Source organism: Cricetulus griseus, chromosome 2 (genome assembly GCF_003668045.3).
Source record: "Cricetulus griseus strain 17A/GY chromosome 2, alternate assembly CriGri-PICRH-1.0, whole genome shotgun sequence".
Lineage (NCBI taxonomy): Eukaryota > Metazoa > Chordata > Mammalia > Rodentia > Cricetidae > Cricetulus > Cricetulus griseus.
This window is the reverse complement of record NC_048595.1, coordinates 212,082,194-212,102,735: the sequence shown is the minus strand read 5'-3', so window position 1 is coordinate 212,102,735 and position 20,542 is coordinate 212,082,194. Positions and strand designations below refer to the sequence as shown.

At 42.8% G+C, this 20,542-nt stretch overlaps 1 protein-coding gene across 1 annotated transcript in view; it reads left to right on the top strand.

Annotated features, from left to right (window-relative positions):
• The window catches only part of Fhod3 (formin homology 2 domain containing 3), a 418,808-nt gene that overhangs the window by 380,221 nt on the left and 18,045 nt on the right, over positions 1 to 20,542 (top strand). The window contains exons 16-20 of the mRNA XM_035440244.1: positions 1,146 to 1,304; positions 7,960 to 8,142; positions 10,962 to 11,081; positions 11,947 to 12,108; positions 15,796 to 15,986. Coding sequence (XP_035296135.1) covers positions 1,146 to 1,304; positions 7,960 to 8,142; positions 10,962 to 11,081; positions 11,947 to 12,108; positions 15,796 to 15,986 — 815 coding nt within the window. The remainder of the gene's footprint in view (positions 1 to 1,145; positions 1,305 to 7,959; positions 8,143 to 10,961; positions 11,082 to 11,946; positions 12,109 to 15,795; positions 15,987 to 20,542) is intronic.

Below are 20,542 nucleotides of genomic sequence, written 5' to 3'. Positions count from 1 at the left end.
AGGCTTACACACTGTATACATAAATACATGTAGGCATACCATTCATACACATAAAATAACTAAATCTAAAGAAAATTTAAATACTATACAACAGAAATTTATTTGTCAACAGTCCTTGAGGCTGTAGAATTGAAGATCAAGATGCTAGCCAAGGTAACTCTGCCAAGGGTTTTCTTCCTGGCTTTCAGAGGGCTTCCTTTTCCAGTAAGAATGCCAGTTCTGTTGTAAAGATTCCACTCTTAGCAAATTACCTAAACCTTATTATCTCCTAAGGCCCAGTCCTCTGACACTAGATTCTATCATTTTGGAAATCAGGGGGCCAACATGTGGATTTGGGGAAGGGATACAAGCATAGAGTTTGAAAAGTATACAAACTGAGTTCTAGCCATATGCTAGTCATCACCATGAGGCAGGTCTGAGGGGCACCCATGACATTGGGAAAGCCACATCACAGGGTTTTTTTGAGGATGCCAGGTCACCTCTGGTTCTCGGTTGTCCTCTTTGATGTCTGTTCCTACTTGTCACTCATTCCTATTTATCTGCACATGCCCTTTCTTTTCTCTTAGTTGGGAGGCCCCACCCCACCCTCCAGCGGGCAGATGTATGATGGTTACATGTACAGGAAAAACGGTGACACTCTGTTGTGAAGGATGCAAGACATTTGGATAGTGAGGTGTGCCCTGGAAGATCCAGGAACCCGAGGGCTGACACACCAGCCACACTGAAGGTCCTCACTAGCCTGTCCCTGTGGCGTCTATATTCTCTGCTATGGGCACATTGCACACACTGAGACAACCAGCACACATCCAAACACTTGCCAGCACACAAGAAAGGAACTCTAAAAGGATGGAAAAAAACACGTTTTGTTCTTGCACAAAATTTTCCCTGTTGAAAGAAAATCAGTTTGTTTTGTAATGTGTCTGACTTGTGAAGTTCAATTACTGACCCAAGTTTGGAGGCTACTAAGTAACTAAGCCTTGATCTGCCTTCCTCTTCCCCATTCTCTTTCCTGAACTGAGTGGCAGCCAAATCTGGGACATTGGCTTTCTTTTACATGAAGAGTGAGTATGTGTTTAGTAATGAAACCCTGGAAGGATCTAGAATGATGCATTAATCTTTTCGATTTTCCTTGTTTTATCACCAAGAAAACAGCTGCAGATGGTAAAAGGCAGGAGATCATTGTTCTGGATTCCAAGAGGAGCAATGCTATCAACATTGGCCTGACGGTGCTGCCCCCTCCAAGGACGATCAAGATAGCCATTTTGAACTTTGATGAGTATGCCTTAAACAAAGAAGGGATTGAGGTAAGACAAGTTCTTTGAAGAATTGTTAGTGTTGTGAAATGTGCATCATATTACAGCATTGAATATTATTTTGGATGGTTTGTAACTTTCTTTACTCAACTGGACTCTGAAAGATGTTAGTGATTCTTAGATGTTTGTTCTGGGATGGGGAAACAAGTCACTTTGCCTGTGAAGTTAGGTGATCTTGGCTTGCTTATGGGCCTCAACCCCAATCAAACATTGCTTACCTCAGTTTGGAAAAAGTTCTACATGTCCTGCATATGAGGATGCTTAGGTCTTCTTCCATGTCATGTCACATATGTCTAGGAACACTTATAATTACAATCTTTCATTAGGTGCTGACGTCCACATAAAGGACATTGTTTTGATCTTATAATAAGTAGTAATTTGGGGCCAGGCGTTGGTGGCACATGCCTTTAATCCCAGCACTCGGGACGCAGAGGCAGGCAGATCTCTGTGAGTTCGAGGCCAGCCTGGTCTCCAGAGCCAGTGACAGGATAGGCTCCAAAGCTACACAGAGAAACCCTCTCTGGGAAAAAAAAAAGAAGTAGTAGTAATTTGGGACTAGGGATGTGGCCTACTTACCATGCACAAATCCCAGTTTGATCCCTAGCACTGCATAAGGTGGGTGTGATGGCACTAGCATGTAGTCTCAGTGCTTGGTAAATGGAGGCACAAGGACTAGAAAGGTACAGGTTCATCCTCAGTTGTATAGGGACTTTGAGGCCAGCTTGGGTTATATGAGACCATGTGTTAGAAACAAAAACAAACCAGAGATACGTTTTGTTGGATTTTTGTGGGGGCAGGGGTTGAGATAGAGTCTCTCTGTGTAGCTCTGGCTACTCACTCTGTAGATCAGACTTACTTTGAATTTACAAAGACCTGCCTACCTCTGTCTCCCAAGTGCTGGGATTAAAGGTGTGCACCACCACCACCCAGCAGAAGTTGGATCATCTTGAGAACATAGCAAGCCAACTGATGCTTTCATGGTTGCTGATCTGTTAAAGGTAGAGGAAGATGAGAGGTAGATAGACTAGTGGTTTTGAGCCACCTGATTTGAACAACATTGTTACTATGGCAGCAATAGGACACATAACTAATGTACTAGATGCTAGTGGTACCTACTCTCTTCCACATTGACCCACACCCAGAAATGTCTCCACACACTGTTAACTTCCCTGAGGAAGTGAAAGCATTCCAGCCAAGAACCCCTCATTGAAGCTACCTCCATAACCTAGGACTGTGCATATCCCTCAGCTGTTCTCAGGCATAGCTGTGAAGACCATGGAACAAGACCTTTTGTAGAATATGAAATGCATGATTCTCTGTCATCTCTTCATGATCATTGATCCCAGACAACTGAGGGGTATAGAAGATCTACACTCTGTGTGCTAGGAAGGACCCAAAGCTTGTTCTGGACTCTTGTTGTTCAAGAGTTAAAATGAGACTGAGAAGAAAAAGCAGTTGTCAACCTACAGACCCTTGCTAATAAGATTTGCAGCTAATGCCCACAGGCCTTCAGCCAGACTGTCTGCTTCCTGGATACACACATTATGTCACGACATCGTAGCTTCATAAGGCCATTGGAAAGCTCTGTGTACCAAAACACAATTAGGATGTATTAAATGACATCCTGTGCCATTGCCTAGCAACTCACAACATGTATCTGGATTTGTCATACAAACCTGAGTAATTAACTGCATTAAGGAAGTGGCTTTCAGAAGAGTATTAAACTGTAGGAAGTTATTTTAGGGTCATCTCTAGAGAGCATCTATAATGTTTTTTTTCCCAGTAAGATGCATGGAATGATCACAAGTGGAAGTGAGAAGACATTACTTCATTACTTCTTTTTCTTACTTCACTTTTTTTTTTATTTCTTAGAGTTTAGTCCACTTAAAAGGCAGTACAATACAGTTGTCTTTAATGACATTTAACTTGTCTCACTTTGGCTGTCAAACCCAGCATCGTTCTAGAAGCAGAAATTTCCTTTAACCATTTGTACCACAGTATAATTCCAAGGTGTTGCTATCGCATAAGGCCCATCCTTAGCTGGCTTCATGGGTGCTGGGCATGGGTGAGTCTGCTCATGAACTGCGTAGCTGGCTCAGGGAACCAGAATGCTCGGAACATGGGACACAGCTGTTCCCTTAGTGTTTGCATCTGTAGGTGAGTGTCCATAGATGGTGGAGTTCCTACGAGGACAGGAGAGCATCCCTTAGTAGTTCTGTAACTCTGCTTAGGAGAGCTTCAACCTGTCCTTCAGCAAGTCATCCCTTATATGTTGGGCACAATAACCTCTTGCCCCAATGTGCTGCCTCTGTGTGCTCATGAGAATGGCAGGACATGCCCTCAGAGTCCTTCAAGGGGTTGATTTAAGTTGATGTATGAGAGTGAGTGCAGGGGTAGAACCCATTTTCTCAGAATACACAAACTGTTAACACACTACCCCCAGAAAAACTTTTCCCAAGCCCCTAATGCTGTACCCAAATCCTTGTAGTATATTCTTCATCACCATGGGAAGGGTTCAGTCAAAAACAAGTAAAACCATTACTGCTGTGTCTCATCTGCAGGAAAGTGAAATGGCCAAATCCAAACTAGCATTTAGGTCCACAATAAAGGATATATTTGCATTGTTTTTCTTTGGCCAGTACCTTCTGTTACAAAACAAATATAGTTGTAGTAATACAGGGACAGTGTCTAGAACAGTGGTTTGCAATCTGTGGGTCGTGACCCCATTGGCAAACCTCTATATTCAAAAATATTTACATTATGATTCAAAACAGTAGCAAAATTACAGTTGTGGGGTAACAACAAAAATAACTATGGTTGCAGGGAGGTGGGTCACCACAATATAAAGAACTGTATTAAATGATTGCAGCATTAGAAAGGTTGAGAACCACTGGTCTAGAAGGAGTTAAAAAATAAAACAATAAAACCAATTGAGTTATTATGTCTTGGTCTTGTTGGATGATTCTTTCCCTACAAAACCAAGTGGTAATTCAAAATATCATCAGAGAAACTACTGATGTGGCAAGAGACTGACTTAAACCCTGCTTGAATCATGTGTATCATCCTAGTGGAGCAAAGGACCACCAGCTCACAAGAGGTGTCTCTGACCTACTGACTTGCTGTCTGTAGTCTCTTCATTGACAGTGATTCAAGGAGTAAGAAAGCAAACTAGCAGTTGGTAAACTCAGAATCATCCGTGGTGAAGAAATGGTTCGAATTAGAGAAGTAAAAAGCAGAGGAAACATATTTAGGACAAAGGGACAAAACTTGTAGGGACATGTCTCCTGAAGGCTGTTAAAGGTGTTGGCAAGCTTTGTTTTCAAATTCCTGTCCTGCCTAGACAATTTAAGCATTGTGGAAATTAAAGTACACTTTTATGCTAAGTACTTTAAAAACTAATTGAGTTCCAACCATAGATGTTTTCAAAGAATGTCATCTGTTTGAACTGTTTGGATAAGTGTTTTTTAAACACTATCTTTATGGATAGTGTGACCTAGAGAGTTTTGGCTAAATCCCTTTGATAATCAAATTCTGACCACATAGCCTCATCCTGAGCCACGGTGAGGAACAACTTGGAAGGAGATGGGTCTGAATGTTTGCCAGGTGTCACCTTCTACAGCCTCACTCTGACTGCGATTTAGAATACGTATCTTCAATATAACTGTACTTCTGACGGGCTGAGGCCAGCCCGCCCTGCCTGTTATCACTCATCAAGTTCAGGGCTGTTTCTTCCCAGATACACCCAGCTGCACCATTGTGTTAACGTACATATTTAATAGCTACTATTAATTTTGTAGTCATGATTTTTTAAAACTTTGGAGTCAATATAATGTTAATTATTTTGGCAGGCGGCTCTAGTGTTTTAAAAATGTATCTGAATCCCTTCATTCTGGATTGAGACAGTCCCATCTCCATGCTGCCCTTCTGTAGTCACAGCCCCTGGCAGGCAGAGATACATTTTCTATCACTGTGGTTTTCTGTTTTTGAGACTGTATGGAATCTCACAGTATAGAGCCTGTGGAGATCGGCTTCTTTCATGCAACATGACAGACAACATTGAGATTTATCAGAGTCTCATAGATTCCAGAGCATCTTAATGTTACCACAGAGCACTAGTCCATTTTGGGGATGTACCACAATTAGTTTACCTGTTTATACACTAAAAACATTTAACTTGTCACAGACTTGGGCCGTTATGAAAAAAGCAATTGCAAATATTTTAATAGTTTCCTGTGACTCAGTTTTCATTTCTCTAGAGTACATACCCAGAAATGAAATGGCAAGGCCATAGGGGAACATCTATGTTGATAAATTACAGTTTATGTTTTCACTCTTTTTACAGTGAAAAAAATTAACTAGGATATAGTTTACTTTATCTTCTTATTGGGGATTTTTTTGTCTACCATGAGTCACAAATATTTTCTCTTGCTTCTTGCCAAATTTTTTATGATATTACATTTCCATGATACATTTTGCGTTTCTTTATGTAGAAAGAAGAATTATGTTGAGGTTAATTTTTAATATGAAATATAGTTGTTTCAACACCACTCATTGGAAATTCTATCCAATAATCTTTGACTTTTGTTAAAATTAATGGACCATATTTGTGTGGCCCATTTCTGTACTGCTCTGCCCTGTTGATCAAACACACACACACACACACACACACACACACACACACACACACACACACACACACACACCCCATTACCCTAATTACTGTGATTTTATAGTTCAGGTTGAGCAGAGTTATCCTTCCAAGGTCCCCTTTTACAATTCACCATCGTTGTCCCATTTCTTCTTCCTCACTACATAGCTTCTAGAACCATCTTTCTGTTTCTACACAAAATCATGTTGGTCTTTTGGTTGGAACTGAGTTAAACCTGTAGATCAGTCTGGTGAGACAGCATCCTGACTATAATCTCAGCCGATAAACATGGTATTCCACTCCAATGATTTAGATCTTCTATGGTGATTTTCATTAGCATTTTAAAATTTCCAACATATATAGAGCTTATAATTTATTTATTAGATTTGTCACTTGTATACTTCATCATAAATAACACCTTGAAATTTTCTCATTACTATGTAACAATAAAGTAGGTTTTATGTATTGGCCATGTGTCATGAAATGTTGCTAAACTCACTTTTGTGTTTTAGAAACATTTTTGTAGGTGTTTATAATTCTTTACAGAGACTATCATAGCTTCTCTGTTCTCTCTCTCTCTCTCTCTCTCTCTCTCTCTCTCTCTGTGTGTGTGTGTGTGTGTGTGTGTGTGTGTGTGTGTGTGTGTGTATGTGTGGAGGGAAGGAAAGGGTTTCCATGCAGTGTTAAAATAGGAATAATGAGGATAGGTAAGAATTTTTTATACCCACAAGTGAAAGTAGTATTGTCAGTCAGCTGTGTATCTGTTTGCTAATCAGTGTTTTTTCTCCATTTTTTATTTAAATTAGAAACAAGATTATTTTACATGTCAATCCCATGTAAAATACCCTCCTCCCCTGCCACCCCCCAACTAACACCCTACCTATCCCATACCATTTCTGCTCCCCAGGGAGGGTGAGGCCTTCCATAGGGGGGTCTTCAGAGTCTGTCATATCTTTTGGAATAGGGCCTAGGCCCTCCCACTTGTGTCTAGGCTCAGGGAGTATCCCTCTTTGTGGAATGGGCTCCCAAAGTCCATTCCTATGCTAGAGGTAAGTACTGATCTACTACAAAAGGTCCTGTAGATTTCTGAAGTCTCCTCACTGACACCCATGTTCATGGGGCCTAGATCAATCCCATGCTGGTTTCCCAGCTATCAGTCTGGGAAACAAGAGTTCCCCATGTTCAGGTCAGCTGTTTCTGTGGGTTTCACCAGCCTGGTCTTGACCTCTTTGCTCATCACTCCTCCTCCTCGGCAATTGGATTCCAGTTCAGTTCAGTGTTTAGCTGTGGGTGTCTGCTTCTACTTCCACCAGCTGCTGGGTGAAGTCTATAGGATGGCATATAAGTCAGTCATCAATCTCATTACCAGGGGAGGGCATTTAAGGTAGCCTCTCCTCTGTTGCTTAGATTATAGATCTACAACAATGACACCAACTAACAATCTAAGAAATTTTTTTGCTCTTAAAAATGTAATGAATTAAGCATTTGAGCCTGAAAGAATCAATCTGATTCTAACATCCTTTGTCCTCTTGGCATTCCACAACTGGCCTTTACAGTCAGATTTGTGTTTGGTATTAAAGTATTGTTTCCCTATGAGTTTTAGTTAAAATTTATAATTAATACAGAAAAGCCAAACTGACTTCTTTGTGAATGTTTCATTTTTGTGATCTATTAATTAAGTTCATGAGATGTCAACAAAGCATGCTTTCTTGACACGTGTTGCTGTATCTCCTCAGGAGCAGGAAGCTATTCTCCTTCTAGTCTGTCTTCTTATTGTCACTTATCACCCCCTGTCCTTGCCTGGAATGCCCTTTATACCCTAGAAGGCCTGGAGCAGGATATTTAAAAATTTACAGGTTTTTATAATATAACACCTGCCTATTAATAAAAACAATGTTTTGAACTATGTGTTTGGGAAATTATAACAGAAATTTGAAAACACGGCAGGAGCGGAGTCTATTACTAACAAAGAATGATTACATTACCCTGTCTTTCTAGAAAATTCTGACCATGATTCCAACTGAAGAGGAGAAGCAGAAAATCCAGGAAGCTCAGCTGGCCAACCCTGACGTGCCCCTGGGCAGTGCTGAGCAGTTCCTCCTCACACTGTCCTCCATCAGCGAGCTTTCAGCTCGGCTCCACCTCTGGGCATTCAAAATGGATTATGAGACCACAGAAAAGGTAGGCAGGAACATCTGCATCCCAGTGTGGAGGCCAATGGTTTTACAACTGGTGACTATTAAGCTGGTGAAGCCTCCTTCTTGACACAGAATGTGGAGGGTGAGCCAATGGTGATTGTGTGATAGCTCACACTGGGTGGTGTGAATTTCATCTGTACTGGGTAATGACTACCTTCCTCTTATAGCCTCAGATGCCTGACTGTAGGCAGCAAACAAGCGTTTAGTCATCAAAAGTTATCAGACTGTGTTTTCACTGTAGATAACACAGAAAGGCAGAATGTGGAAGAAAATAAAACTTTCACCCTTTCACCTGATGATGATAGCCTAAACCAGGGCAGTTGGCAGCTCCATGGACACTATTGAGAGAATATTAGTAGGTACTTTTCTCATTATTGTGAGAGAGTTTTGTTTGGGGATCACAGTTTCAGAGGGCAAAGGCCTTCATGAAGTGAAAGTCTGTCCAGCTCCATGCATGGTAGCAGTAGCTTGAGGCAGCAGACAGAAAACTAAATTATACAAGAACTAAAAAGCCAGACACTGTAGTTAGTGTGTGTCTGTAACCTCAGTGCTCCTGTGGTAAGATGGGGGTGGACACAGGAGAATCCCTGGAAGCTTGCAGGGGCAGACACCTGACAGAGGTTGTCCTCTAACTCACATACATGTGTATATTTAGACACACACACACACACACACACACACACACACACATAGAGGTGAGGGCGTGGTTACTTGGGAAAGGTACTGAGACCCCTCTTAAGTAGCAAGTGGACGACATAGGCATCCTTCCTGCCCTGGGTGTGTTGTGTGACTTCCCTAGGGAGCTGTGAGCGAATGTCTGTCTACCCCAGATAGCAACAGCAGACCAAAGAAGTCTTCCACCCAAGCCTAACTCAGTGAACCAGAGTTTATCAGGGTTATTTATATGAAAGCAGATCAGGTTTACTTATAATAACATAGATAGGGGCTGGATATGGCTCAGCAGTTAAAAGCACTGGCTGCTCTTTCAGAGACCTAGGTTCAATTCCCAGCACCCACACAGCAGCTCACAACTGTCTATAATTCCAGTGCTAGGGGATCTGACACCTTCATACCAATGCACATAAAATAAAGTTAAGTAATTAAAAAAAAAAGAACACAGATAACTCAGAGGGAGCTATAGCACCCTGAAGCCCATCCCTACATGGGCATTCCTGGAGTGCCCTGCCCAACACCAATTGCAGGAAGCTAGAAGAGTATCTTTTCCCCCCGAAGTTGTTAGTACTTATGTAACTTAGGAGTGTTTAAGGACTTTCCTGAGACTCGTAAGTTTTGGTAGCTTCCTGAGTCCCTGTTAGGGGTAGAATTTTGATTTGGGAGACATCACACAACAGGTCAGTGGAATGCTTTTGTGAGCCGAATAGCTGTAAGGGGCTTAGTACCAGAGGAGGTGGAAACTGGAGCCCAGAGGAGTTACCATGCTGCTGTACTGGATAACAGCTATACAACAGGGAGTTTGGGAGGTTTGAGGGAAAATTAAAAGGTGAGCATTAATAATACAAAAATTTGAAACCTTAATGCACAAAAATCCAAAGCTTTTTAAGTGCCAAAATGATGCTACAGTGAAAATTTCAGGCCTGACCTTATGTGACATGTCATAGATGAAGCAAAATCACATTAAAAGTATTTTCAAATATTATATGAAATTACCTTCTGGCTGTGTTGTAAGGGGTGTGCTATGACATGAGTAAATTTCATCCTTATACTTGGATCCCATCTCTGGGATATCTTATGTATATTCAAATATTTCAACATATGAAACACTTCCGGGTCCCATGCATTTTGAATAAGGGACCCTAACCCATTCTACATCTGAACTCATGGAATCAAGCAGGAATGAAGACACCCCTAGGACTGCTGTGTGACTGGTGTAACTCCATTGTGAGACCATTTGGCACACTTAGGTGATTTTAGCAAAGTGAGATGACACTGGAGGAAATGATGGGTGACTAGCTGTGGTAAGGGACTAGCAGGGCAAGGCTACTGGAGAGACTATAGTTGAACTCCTCATGTGGGGATCCAGGCAAGTGAAGGACTTCATAGATTGAGGCCAAAATGAGGCTACAAGGCAGGTCAAGTGTCTGAGGGGGTGAGAATAACAAGCACTGTGGCTCTCAAATGTGCCCAATCCAAAGCCCAAAGACTTTAGGCACCCCCAAATAAGCTATGAATATACCTCAACACAAGTTCTTAAATGTATTTGAAACATGGAGCCGGGTTTTTGCAACCAACTTATGTGGTTCTTGACTGTTAACTTTGTGGATGACAATGCCATGTCACAGTGTCAAAATATTGAACATACACCTATGTGAGTAACTTAGGCTAAGAGGTGCCCAGCATGAAGTGCCAAGAGGAGACAGGAGCAAACTGCGGTGGTCTAGAGACTGTGAGATCACAGTGTGTACAGTCAACTCTCTGCAAAGAAGAAAAGCAAAGAGGAAGCTGTGATGCTGGTACTGAGGGAGCATGGAAAGAAAGATGTTCTCCGAAGTCAGTCATGGCTGGCAGGAGAGGGGTAGAGTGGTAAAAATGGCCTAAGGGTCCTGCTTGCACTTGGACATTGCATAGGACCAAGGGTCTTCACTGTGGTGTCTAGGAGTACATTTTTATCTGCTCCTTTCAATCCTGTCCATATCTTGGACCAAATGCCTGTCACATAAGCTTATCCTGTGCTACAGAGAACTCTACTGGTTATTGCTGCAGACTACACAAACCTGGAAAGGAAAAAAAAGGAAACAAAGATATGTATTCTTTCTCATCTCCTGCTTTCTTTTTATCTGAAAGGAAGTGGCCGAACCACTTTTGGACCTGAAGGAAGGAATAGACCAGTTGGAGAACAATAAGACTCTGGGCTTCATCCTGTCCACTCTCCTCGCCATTGGGAACTTTTTAAATGGAACTAATGTAAGATTTCCCAGTCCCTTACTCCTTGGCTCACTTTATCACAAAGTCTCTGCTGTCATTACCAATGGATCTGTACCCTTGATTCCCTAAACCACAGTGCAACAATCAGATTTTGTGTCTTTTTGCTGAAAATTCAAAGCTTTTGGACCTTGAAATATCAGGGCCCATTCACTTGAATATGAACTCTTCTATAAGAAGACTTGAAAAATAAGTACATGGTCCTTACAGAGTGTGACTACTCTAAAAAAATTAACATCAGAGGATTCTCATACAGATAGATTCTTTTTTCTCTAAGCTTATCACTCAAATATTTAGGCTTATATATATTCCAGTATTCTTTTAAAGATTCATTTTATTTTGCATTGTGTGTGTGTGTGTGCATGCACACATGAGTGCATATGATCATGGAAACAAGAGGCTTTGGATGCCTTGGAGCTAGAATTATCAGTGAAGTGAGCTATCCAATGTAGGTGCTGTGATCCAACTGGTCCTCTGCAAAAGCTCTATGTCCTCTTAACCACTATAAGCCTATTTTTCAGGCCTGATAATCTTTTTTAAAAGAAAACTTATTGGTTGCTGCTCTTGGCCTGACTCTGGTCAGAAAGAAGACATCCAATAGTAGTCAGAGGAGAAAGAAGCTGTTGGTTTGCAGGTGTCAGTGACCTGTCAGAACCCTGGGAGGTGGTTCAGGGATGTGGTGGGTGTAGCTGCTCCAGTTTGAACAGCAGAGGAAGGGATGTGTATCTCTCTGGCTGTGGAGAGATTAAACACTGGGCTGCATTGATTCTAACCATCTGCGCTGTTGGAAGAACCCACACAATACTTGTTTTTTATTTTCATGCCTTTATTCAATGTCACCAAACAGGCCAAAGCGTTTGAGTTAAGCTACCTCGAGAAAGTTCCAGAAGTCAAAGATACAGTGCACAAGCAGTCACTTCTCCATCACGTGTGCACCATGGTAGTGGAAAACTTTCCAGACAGCTCGGATCTGTACTCAGAGATCGGGGCCATCACCAGGTCAGCCAAGGTATGTTCATGAATTTGGAGGATCTGGCCTCATGGGCCTCACTGTTGGGTCTTCTGCGTCATCTCAGAGGCATACAGCCTCTGTTAGTGAGCCATTTGGTGCAGCCTGCTCTGGAGTTCACAACTATGATTCATTTCATGCCATTTCTAATGAACTTTTAAGATCTTTTTCCTATCTCTGGTTCTTGGTCAGATTCTTTCCTACTGAGGTATGCGGGGCAAGCTTGCCATGCAAGCCTCACTCCTGTGTCCACTGGTGAGCGTGTTACTTTCCAGACTATTCTATCCAATGTTGCAAATCCTCATCCTGCTTTAGGTAGGCATATCAAGGGCAAGAATATCAAAAAGATGTCACCTGGTTCCTCCTGAGATGCCATCGTACCTAGGATGAGATCTGGAGCCAGAAACCCGAGTATGCCTGGCCCCAATGCTCAGAGATTGGCCGTTCCAATGATCTTACACACAGGGAACATTTTTATAGGGCTATAAACAGTATATGGCTTTGGACCCTCAGCTGCAGGCTCTTAAAAGTACAGAGTTAATATCTTTGTGAGCACATGGTTGGTTAGGGAAGAGACCATTGCAGTAGGTGGTCACTTAGCTGCCTGCAAGGTAGAGAGACCATTGAGGCAGAGCAATATCTAGAGGAACCCCAAATACAACAGAACTGTAAAGGCTATGGAGGCACTGGAAGCTGGGCCACTGGAGAGGAAACTCCTGGAAATATAGTGAGCTTGGAAGTGTGAGTATTCAGATAACTGGAGTTGAGGATGAGGTGTGGCTGGAGAGCTGAGTGGCCTGTAGAGTCAGGGTTACAGAGGTCTTGGAGGAGCTCTCTTCTCTGTCATCACCCATTGGACCAGCACATGACCTGGTAGCTGGAGTCTCCTTTACCTGCCACAGGAATTACAGTCTGGCAATCACCAGGTATACCTAGCAGGATCCCTCAGTTGGCTTCATAGTATACCCACCTTGAGGCAAAAAGAGGCAGAGCCAATGTTTTTCCAGCCCTGACAGAACTCACAGAGGGCTTCTTTGAATAGGGTCCCCTAATGGGGGATGCATGCCACACTGTTATGTGGTAGGCACCAGGCTGTGATCTTTACATATGCAGAGTGTCCTAAGCAATGCAGATGGTTCCGTAGTCACTAGCCCCGTAGGTCCCGTAGCCTCCTCCACAAAGTTCTTCCTCAGAAGATGGCTTTGTTAGAAATTTAAGACAAAAAAAAAAAAAAAAAAAAAAAAAAAAAAAAAAAAAAAAAAACCAGTCTGTCTAGAGCCCCTCCTTTTGGCCTTATTTCCAGAACCACCCAAAATATTGGGTTCTATTTGGTCTTACCCAGGGTCTTCACCAGCTGGAGCTGGCTAGCAACCAAAGCAACTCTGACACAGAATTACTGATACCAGACCAGATCTGTGGATGTCCTGGGCCCTCATTAATGCCAGCCCTTTCCCAAATGCCTACTAGACATTTAGTTGTCATTTAAATAAGAGCTGCATTATGTATCCTTGCCTACATACTTACCACACAGGCCCAAGCTACCCACAAGTTACACTAGATGATGGCTATTCAAAATCTATGTCTTGAAACAGGAGACCATAAGGGTATCTGCTGCCCCTTTCCAAACTTCACAGAGCCTTTGTAGCTCTAAGCCCTTCTTGGGCCCCATCCTGCTCTCCTGGCCTCAGGAGTCCTCTGTGCTCCTAGTCTTTCTCCCATGGGTGTAGCAGGTCCTCCTTCAGATCTACCATTGTAGACTTGGTCCTGTAGCAGGCTTTCTCTTTTGAGCCACCAACCAAATCCCAAATCATGACAGAGACTTATTAGTTTTGAATGCTCAGCCTTAGCTCGTTTCTAGGTAGCTTTTTTGTTTTGTTTTTGTTTTCTGAGACAGGGCTTCTCTGTATTGCTTTGGAGGTTGTCCTGGAACTTGCTCTGTAGAGCGGGCTGACCTCGAACTCACAGAGATCCACCTGCCTCTGCCTCCCGAGTGCTGGGATTAAAGATGTGCGCCACCAGTGCCTGGCTCTAGGTAGCTCTTTTAACTTAAATTAACCTATTTCTCTTTATCTACCTTTTGCCTTGGGTCTTTTTACTCCCCCCCCATATCTTATTTCCACTGCTTCTCATGTCTGCAGGCTGGTAGCTGCCTGGCTTCTGGCCCCAGATGTCTGCCTTGTCCTCTTCTCCTCCCTCTCTAGCTCTTCCTTTTAAGTCTAGATTTTTCCTCCTATTTATGCTCTCTGCCAGCCAGCCTTGCCTATCCTTTCTCTGCCTACCTATTGGCCATTCATTTTTTTATTAGAGCAATCAGGTGCCTTAGGCAGGCAAAGGGAAACAAATGTAACACATCTTTACATAATTAAACAAATGCAGCATAAACAAAAGTAACACACCTTTACATGGTTGAAGTGATATTCAACAGTATAAACAAATGTAGCACATCTTTGCCCAGTTAAAATAATACTCCACAGCACTATCCCTTCCCTTCCCTTGTCTTCCCAGGATGGGTCTGAAAGTGCAAGGTCATTCCTGCTAATCCTGTCCGGGTCTTCCCCTCTCTGCCCTGCCCTTCTCCCTGTCCTGGCCAGTGGCAGCTCACCTCCTAGATGCTGCCCTTTCAGATTTCTGTCTGTCTTACTTTCACATTCGCCCGCTGCTCCTCGCTTCTTTTCCATCTCCACTTGCTTGCCTAGTTCTTTTCCTATCCCTTTCAATGTCTTTCCCACTTACATCCCATCTACCAAATCTGGCACTCAAGTGTGTTTTTTCTAGACTAACTAACCCTCTTCATTACCCTAGAAAGCCTCACATGGGGCTACTTGTCCTTCCAAATGCTTTGCCCTTCCCAGAATGCTTGTTCATGCTCTGTCTCAAGTGTCTGTGCATGTGTAGCCTGCATTAACTTTCAGGATCTCATGCCTCTCCACCTGCACACGCACACGCACACACGAAGCCTTGAAGGTACTGTAGACCCCTCAGAGCTTGGACTATGGGATGAGATTACTTGAGACCATGAATCCAGGTACATCCCGCACTTGCCTTTGTGTACTTATTGTGCTGTATGGGGATCTCTGTATTTAGTACCTGATAATATGGAGAGTTGTGCGCTAGGTATTCCATGAGTGTTGGATGAATATATAAATAATGGATGAGTCCTATCATTTTTTTTCACAAAAGTTGTGAATTATGGCGAAAAGAAAGTCAGCTGTCTATTGCTGGCTGAGCATAGCAGAGCCATCCATGGCTGAGTATAGGCGAGCCATCCGTGACTGGGGAAGTTTCTTAGTCTTGAGTAAAATATTAGCTGGGAAGAACAAGAGGACCCTGAAAAGGTTTATGAGACTTCTGCTCAGCTCATCTTGTACTACCTTCTTTCATTTCAAGTCTGAATTTACAGTTCCCAACTATTCTCAAAACATTTCTTCCCAAACAAGGCAAGAAAAGGTGACTCCTGTATTGAGTTCACTTGGAGAACAGTTTTATCACTGAACAAATTGATGCGGAGATAATGAAAAATACACATGTGAATCATTTTTAGGCCATAAATATGTTTGTATTTCAACATGTAAGTTCAGTTTTGATTCTTGTTTCCTCCCAGAGGCACTTTGGGCTCCCGGCTCAGGCTGCTGTCCAGTTGTTTCATGCATTTGCTGTGTTCTCTCTCCCCCCATCCCTCATTTTCAGGTTGACTTTGATCAACTTCAGGATAATTTATGTCAGATGGAGAGAAGATGCAAAGCTTCATGGGATCACCTTAAGGCAATTGCAAAACATGAAATGAAACCAGTTCTAAAGCAGCGGATGTCAGAGTTCCTGAAAGACTGTGCTGAACGAATTATAATTTTAAAGATTGTCCACCGGAGGATAATTAACAGGTATGTGTACAGAAGAGAGTACAGAAAACTGACAGCATGTTGTACACAAGGATCAGAAGGTTAAATTGACAAAAGTAGTACTGTGCATTCTAGGTACACAGCAGGCACTCCTAAGGTACTGAAGCCTTGACATCTATGCATGCAAAGCAATGCTATTGAATCTTAATTAGAAGGGACGCTGGGGTTAATTGAATTCAAAAGTCCCCCTTGACGCAGAAGTTGCTTTTGTAAGGTCTTTGGCTACTTCTCTGCAGCTGCTGGAGGCCTGTCACCTACAAAGAGCTTCCTCTGTGAGGCTGCTCTCCTTCTTAGAAAAGTTCTTTCTTGTGTCTGGCCTACACTTAGCCCCTGGGGACCTTCTGGGGGTGTTCTCTCTGGCTACTCTCCAGCAGGTATATCTGAGTGAGGGCTGGACCCTCTCTTAGGGCCCCTCCTATACATTAGCCTTCCTCAGAGTCTCAGGATTCAGGAGGACCCTGGAGTCATGCTTTATCTCCATGGAGGCTGGCGCAGGTCTAATGGGTCTAGTATGGCCCTGTGCCTGTCTGTGCCATTTTCTTTTAAACCAGGCATAGAGTCCTGGTCTTCCAACCTTCCATGCGAGGATGGGTCACTCTTTGCTGAGCCACCATCTTCTTTTGATGTTCATCACAGCATATGGATGTAGGAACATCTCCATCCCTTTTCTTCTTTATTTTACTCCTCCTCCTATCATTCTTAAGCCCATATAGGACTTTCTAAGCCTGATGCTCTTATCTGCCCAGAGACCACCCTTCTTGTGTCATTTCCTGCTTTGATGAACATACTTTCTCTGGCCTTGTGCAGTATATATGTATAGTGTTGGTATGTGACCGTGCATATATGTTCATGTGGAAGCCAGAGGCCAACATCAGATGTCTTCCTCAGCTGCTCTTCTCAGAGTCTCTCACTGAACCTATGACTCACTGAATGAACTTGATGAGCTGGCCAGGAAGCCTCATAGATCCTCCTGTGTCTATTGCCCCAATGCTGGAAGTACAACCCCACACTACCGTGCCCAGCTTTTTATGTGGGTGCTAGGACTCTGAACACACCAAATTGCACAGCAAATGCTTTACCTACTGAGTGATTCCTCCCAGCCCCTCTTTCTTGGCCTTGATGGCAACTTGTGAGGAAAGGTAGGGGAGGGATGTAAAGTGCTGGACAGGACAGCAATTTTGGGGAAAAAAGTATTATTTCTAGGTTGATGGTTGCCCATTAATCAGGACTTTTGGATTTAAGCTGCTTAACTATAAACCCCCTAACTACACTTCATCCAACTGCATCTATATTTCAGTTATATTGCTTTTGTGTAAGAGAATTTTATAAGATATTTTATTAAATTCTTGCTCAAATTATACTATCGATATGGTTATAAAAGGGGAAACAGAGATTCAGGCCGGTATGACCATTTATTCTTTTTTTATGCAAGTGATAACCAACTTTAAAATATATGAAAATAAACAATTTCCATTTAGAATGTTGTAAAACTAGAAAAAATTCATGGAAGTCTTATAAAGCTGTTGTGCCTGCTTTTATTAGCCGTTTTATCCAAGATAGATTAAAAACTTGTTGATAAAACTATTCCTTACTATGTGTTTGCTCAAATCAATCCTTCCAAGCTGGTCATATGGATGTTAGTTGCTCCTGTCTGACCCAAGTTCATAGATTGTCACTGTTGGCAGTCCCATTGGGGATGATCAGGATGGATTAGAAATGCATCATAGCTGTGGTTGGTACTGAGGATCCCATGACGACAGGGAGTACAAGGTGGTGTTCAAGGTAAACATCCAAACTTTAGAACTCTGGGTTCAGTAAAGTCTTGTAGGAGCCTGGATTATAGGACTAATTAGAGCAGGAATCCATTGCTAAACTGGGTGGACTAGAACTGAGCCTTATTGCTTTGCTTTACACCCTTAAACACTGCCCAGAAGCATAGCCTGTGCCTACTAGGGTAGTCTTTCACCCACATATTGGGAAGCAAACAAAAAAAAGAACCTTGAATTAGGCCCTTATGCCTTGTAATCAATGCCCACATATAAAGAAAGTTGTATATGATTTCACAACTGTTGGCTCCTGGCAATACTTGACTTTCACAACCTCTGACCTTCACAGAAATCTTGTTTTGGTTACTGGTACCTGCATATTTGCTTTTCCTTTTATCCCGCTGCCCTTGCAGCCTGACTCCCTCTGTAGACAATGTGTAAACTTACTCTTTCTTATGTATTCACAGTTAGCAGTTACTGTGAAAGGCTCATGGGAGAAAACAGTGGAGAGGTAGGGAGGGATCCTTCCCAGGAGGCTTTGTGAACTACAGCCAGGGGCTGTCATGCTAGGCACAGGAAGACAGGTAAACACCCAGACTGGCATCCAATGCCCTGTTGTCTATTCCTCCTGATGGAGTCCATCACCTCAGTAAGCAGCACACCTGATTAAAAGGCTGGTAATTGAAAAAAACTGAAGATGCTTGGAGTGGGCCTTCCATTACTAGTGAGGGGAGCTAATCCTCCCATAGTCATGTGACCTGTATGTCTGTAATCGAAAGGTTATGGTCAGCTAATCTCTGAAAGAGTTTACTTTCTCCAAGGCTATGCTTTGTGTTTCTATAGAAATGTATGGCATCGTTCTTTCAGATTCACATCTGAATATTTTTCTCAGGTATTAAGTCCATGTGCTAGTTTGTAACATATATACTTAAATCATATTTTCAATTTATATGTTAGGTTCTGATGTCCTTTGGTCTAATACAGTGTACTGATGGTAGAGAATGAAGTATTCTGAGTTCTACTTGTATAAAGAAAGACGAGTCAGAAAAGTCATCTAACAAATGAGACAAAGTATAGTTTCTACCTGTTGATGACAGGTCCCTGCATGAATTCCGTATATGCATATGCATAGATGTTGGATAGTGAGGTAAGGCAGTATTTTCAGGTTAGTACACCACCCTCTCCTCATAACATCTATTTTTCATCTGATAAATAATGTCATTTGGCAGTAAGAGCAGGAAGCTCAGGATGGAGTAGGACTGGGTCAGTAGTAACAAGAAGGATGCTGCTTTACAGAGGATGGTTTGGGAAGGCTCACAGGGAAGTGACGCTTTGGCAGACATCTGTGCGATGAAGAACGTTTCCACCATCATCATCCATGTACCTATATGTGGGCAAAATGTTCTGAGCATAGCAAATGGCTGGGACTAGATGCCTTGCCAGTCCTATGGCTCTTCCCTATAGGGTAGGATTTCTTTTGTCCTTCCGCTGATATAAGCCCTGTGGTCTCTTGGCTCTTTGGCCTCTGCATCCCTTTAGGATTTCCTACATACTACAGAGAACCTTATCCCATCTTCAATAATGATAACCAGGAATCCAAAGTGGCTGGAGTCATGACAGTGGGCAGGGAGTGGGGCTGGCCATGTGGTGGGTGAGGTGTTTGTGTGCATATGGATGTGGCCTATGCATTCTTCTGTAGGTGAACACTGGCTTCTTACTTCTGGCTATTGAGAATGATACTTCTATGAACATTTGTGTAGATACTTTTGTAGGCACACACATTTTCTTGTCTGAGTGTATGCCCGAGAGGAAAAGTGCTAGGCCATATGGGGAATGTTTGTTTAACTTCCTGAGGAGCAGTTGACCCACTTTACATTCCCACCACTGCTGAAAGAGAATTGCAATTCCTCCAAGTCCTTGCCAATGCTTGAAAGTCTTTTTGAGATAGCCATCTCTGGTGACAAGCCATATATTATTTGTGGTATTGATCTTTATTTCCCTGTCAACTAAAGATTTGAACATATTTTTTAAAATTTATTTTTATTTAAATTAGAAACAAGCCTGCTGCACATGTCAATCCCATCTCCCTCTCCCTCCCCTTCTCCCCCACCCCCTACCAACCCCTCACCCTATACCCCCTTGCTAACCAGGGAGGGTGAGGCCCTCCATGGGGAATATCCAAAGTCTGTCATATCATCCGGGGCAGGGCCTAGGCCCTCCCCCTTGTGTCCAGGCTGAGAGAGTATCCCTCCACATGGAATGGGCTCCCAAAGTCCATTCATACACTAGAAATAAATACTGGTCTACTACCAGAGGTCCCATAGATGGCCAAGCCCTCCCCACTGACACTCATATTTAGGGGGGTCTGGATCAGTCCCATGCTAGCCTCCCAGCCATTAGTCTGGGGCTCATGAGGCCCCCCTTGTTCAGGTCAGCTGTTTCTGTGGGTTTCACCAGCTCAGTCTTGACCCCTTTGCTCATCACTCTTCCCTCTTTGCAACTGGATTCCAGGAGTTCAATTCAGTGTTTAGCTGAGGGTGTCTGCCTCTGCTTCCATCAGCCACTGGATGAAGGCTCTAGGGTGGCATACAATACAAGGTAGTCATCAATCTCACTACCTGGGAAGAACAAAGATTTGAATATTTTTTATGTACTTCTTGGCTATTTGTATGTCTTTTTATAAAACAAGAAATGTCTGTTCAAATCTTTCTGTTTCTCAAGCTTGAACTGTGAGATGTGTAAGGTCTCGGTCTATGCTGGGCCAAAGTGCCT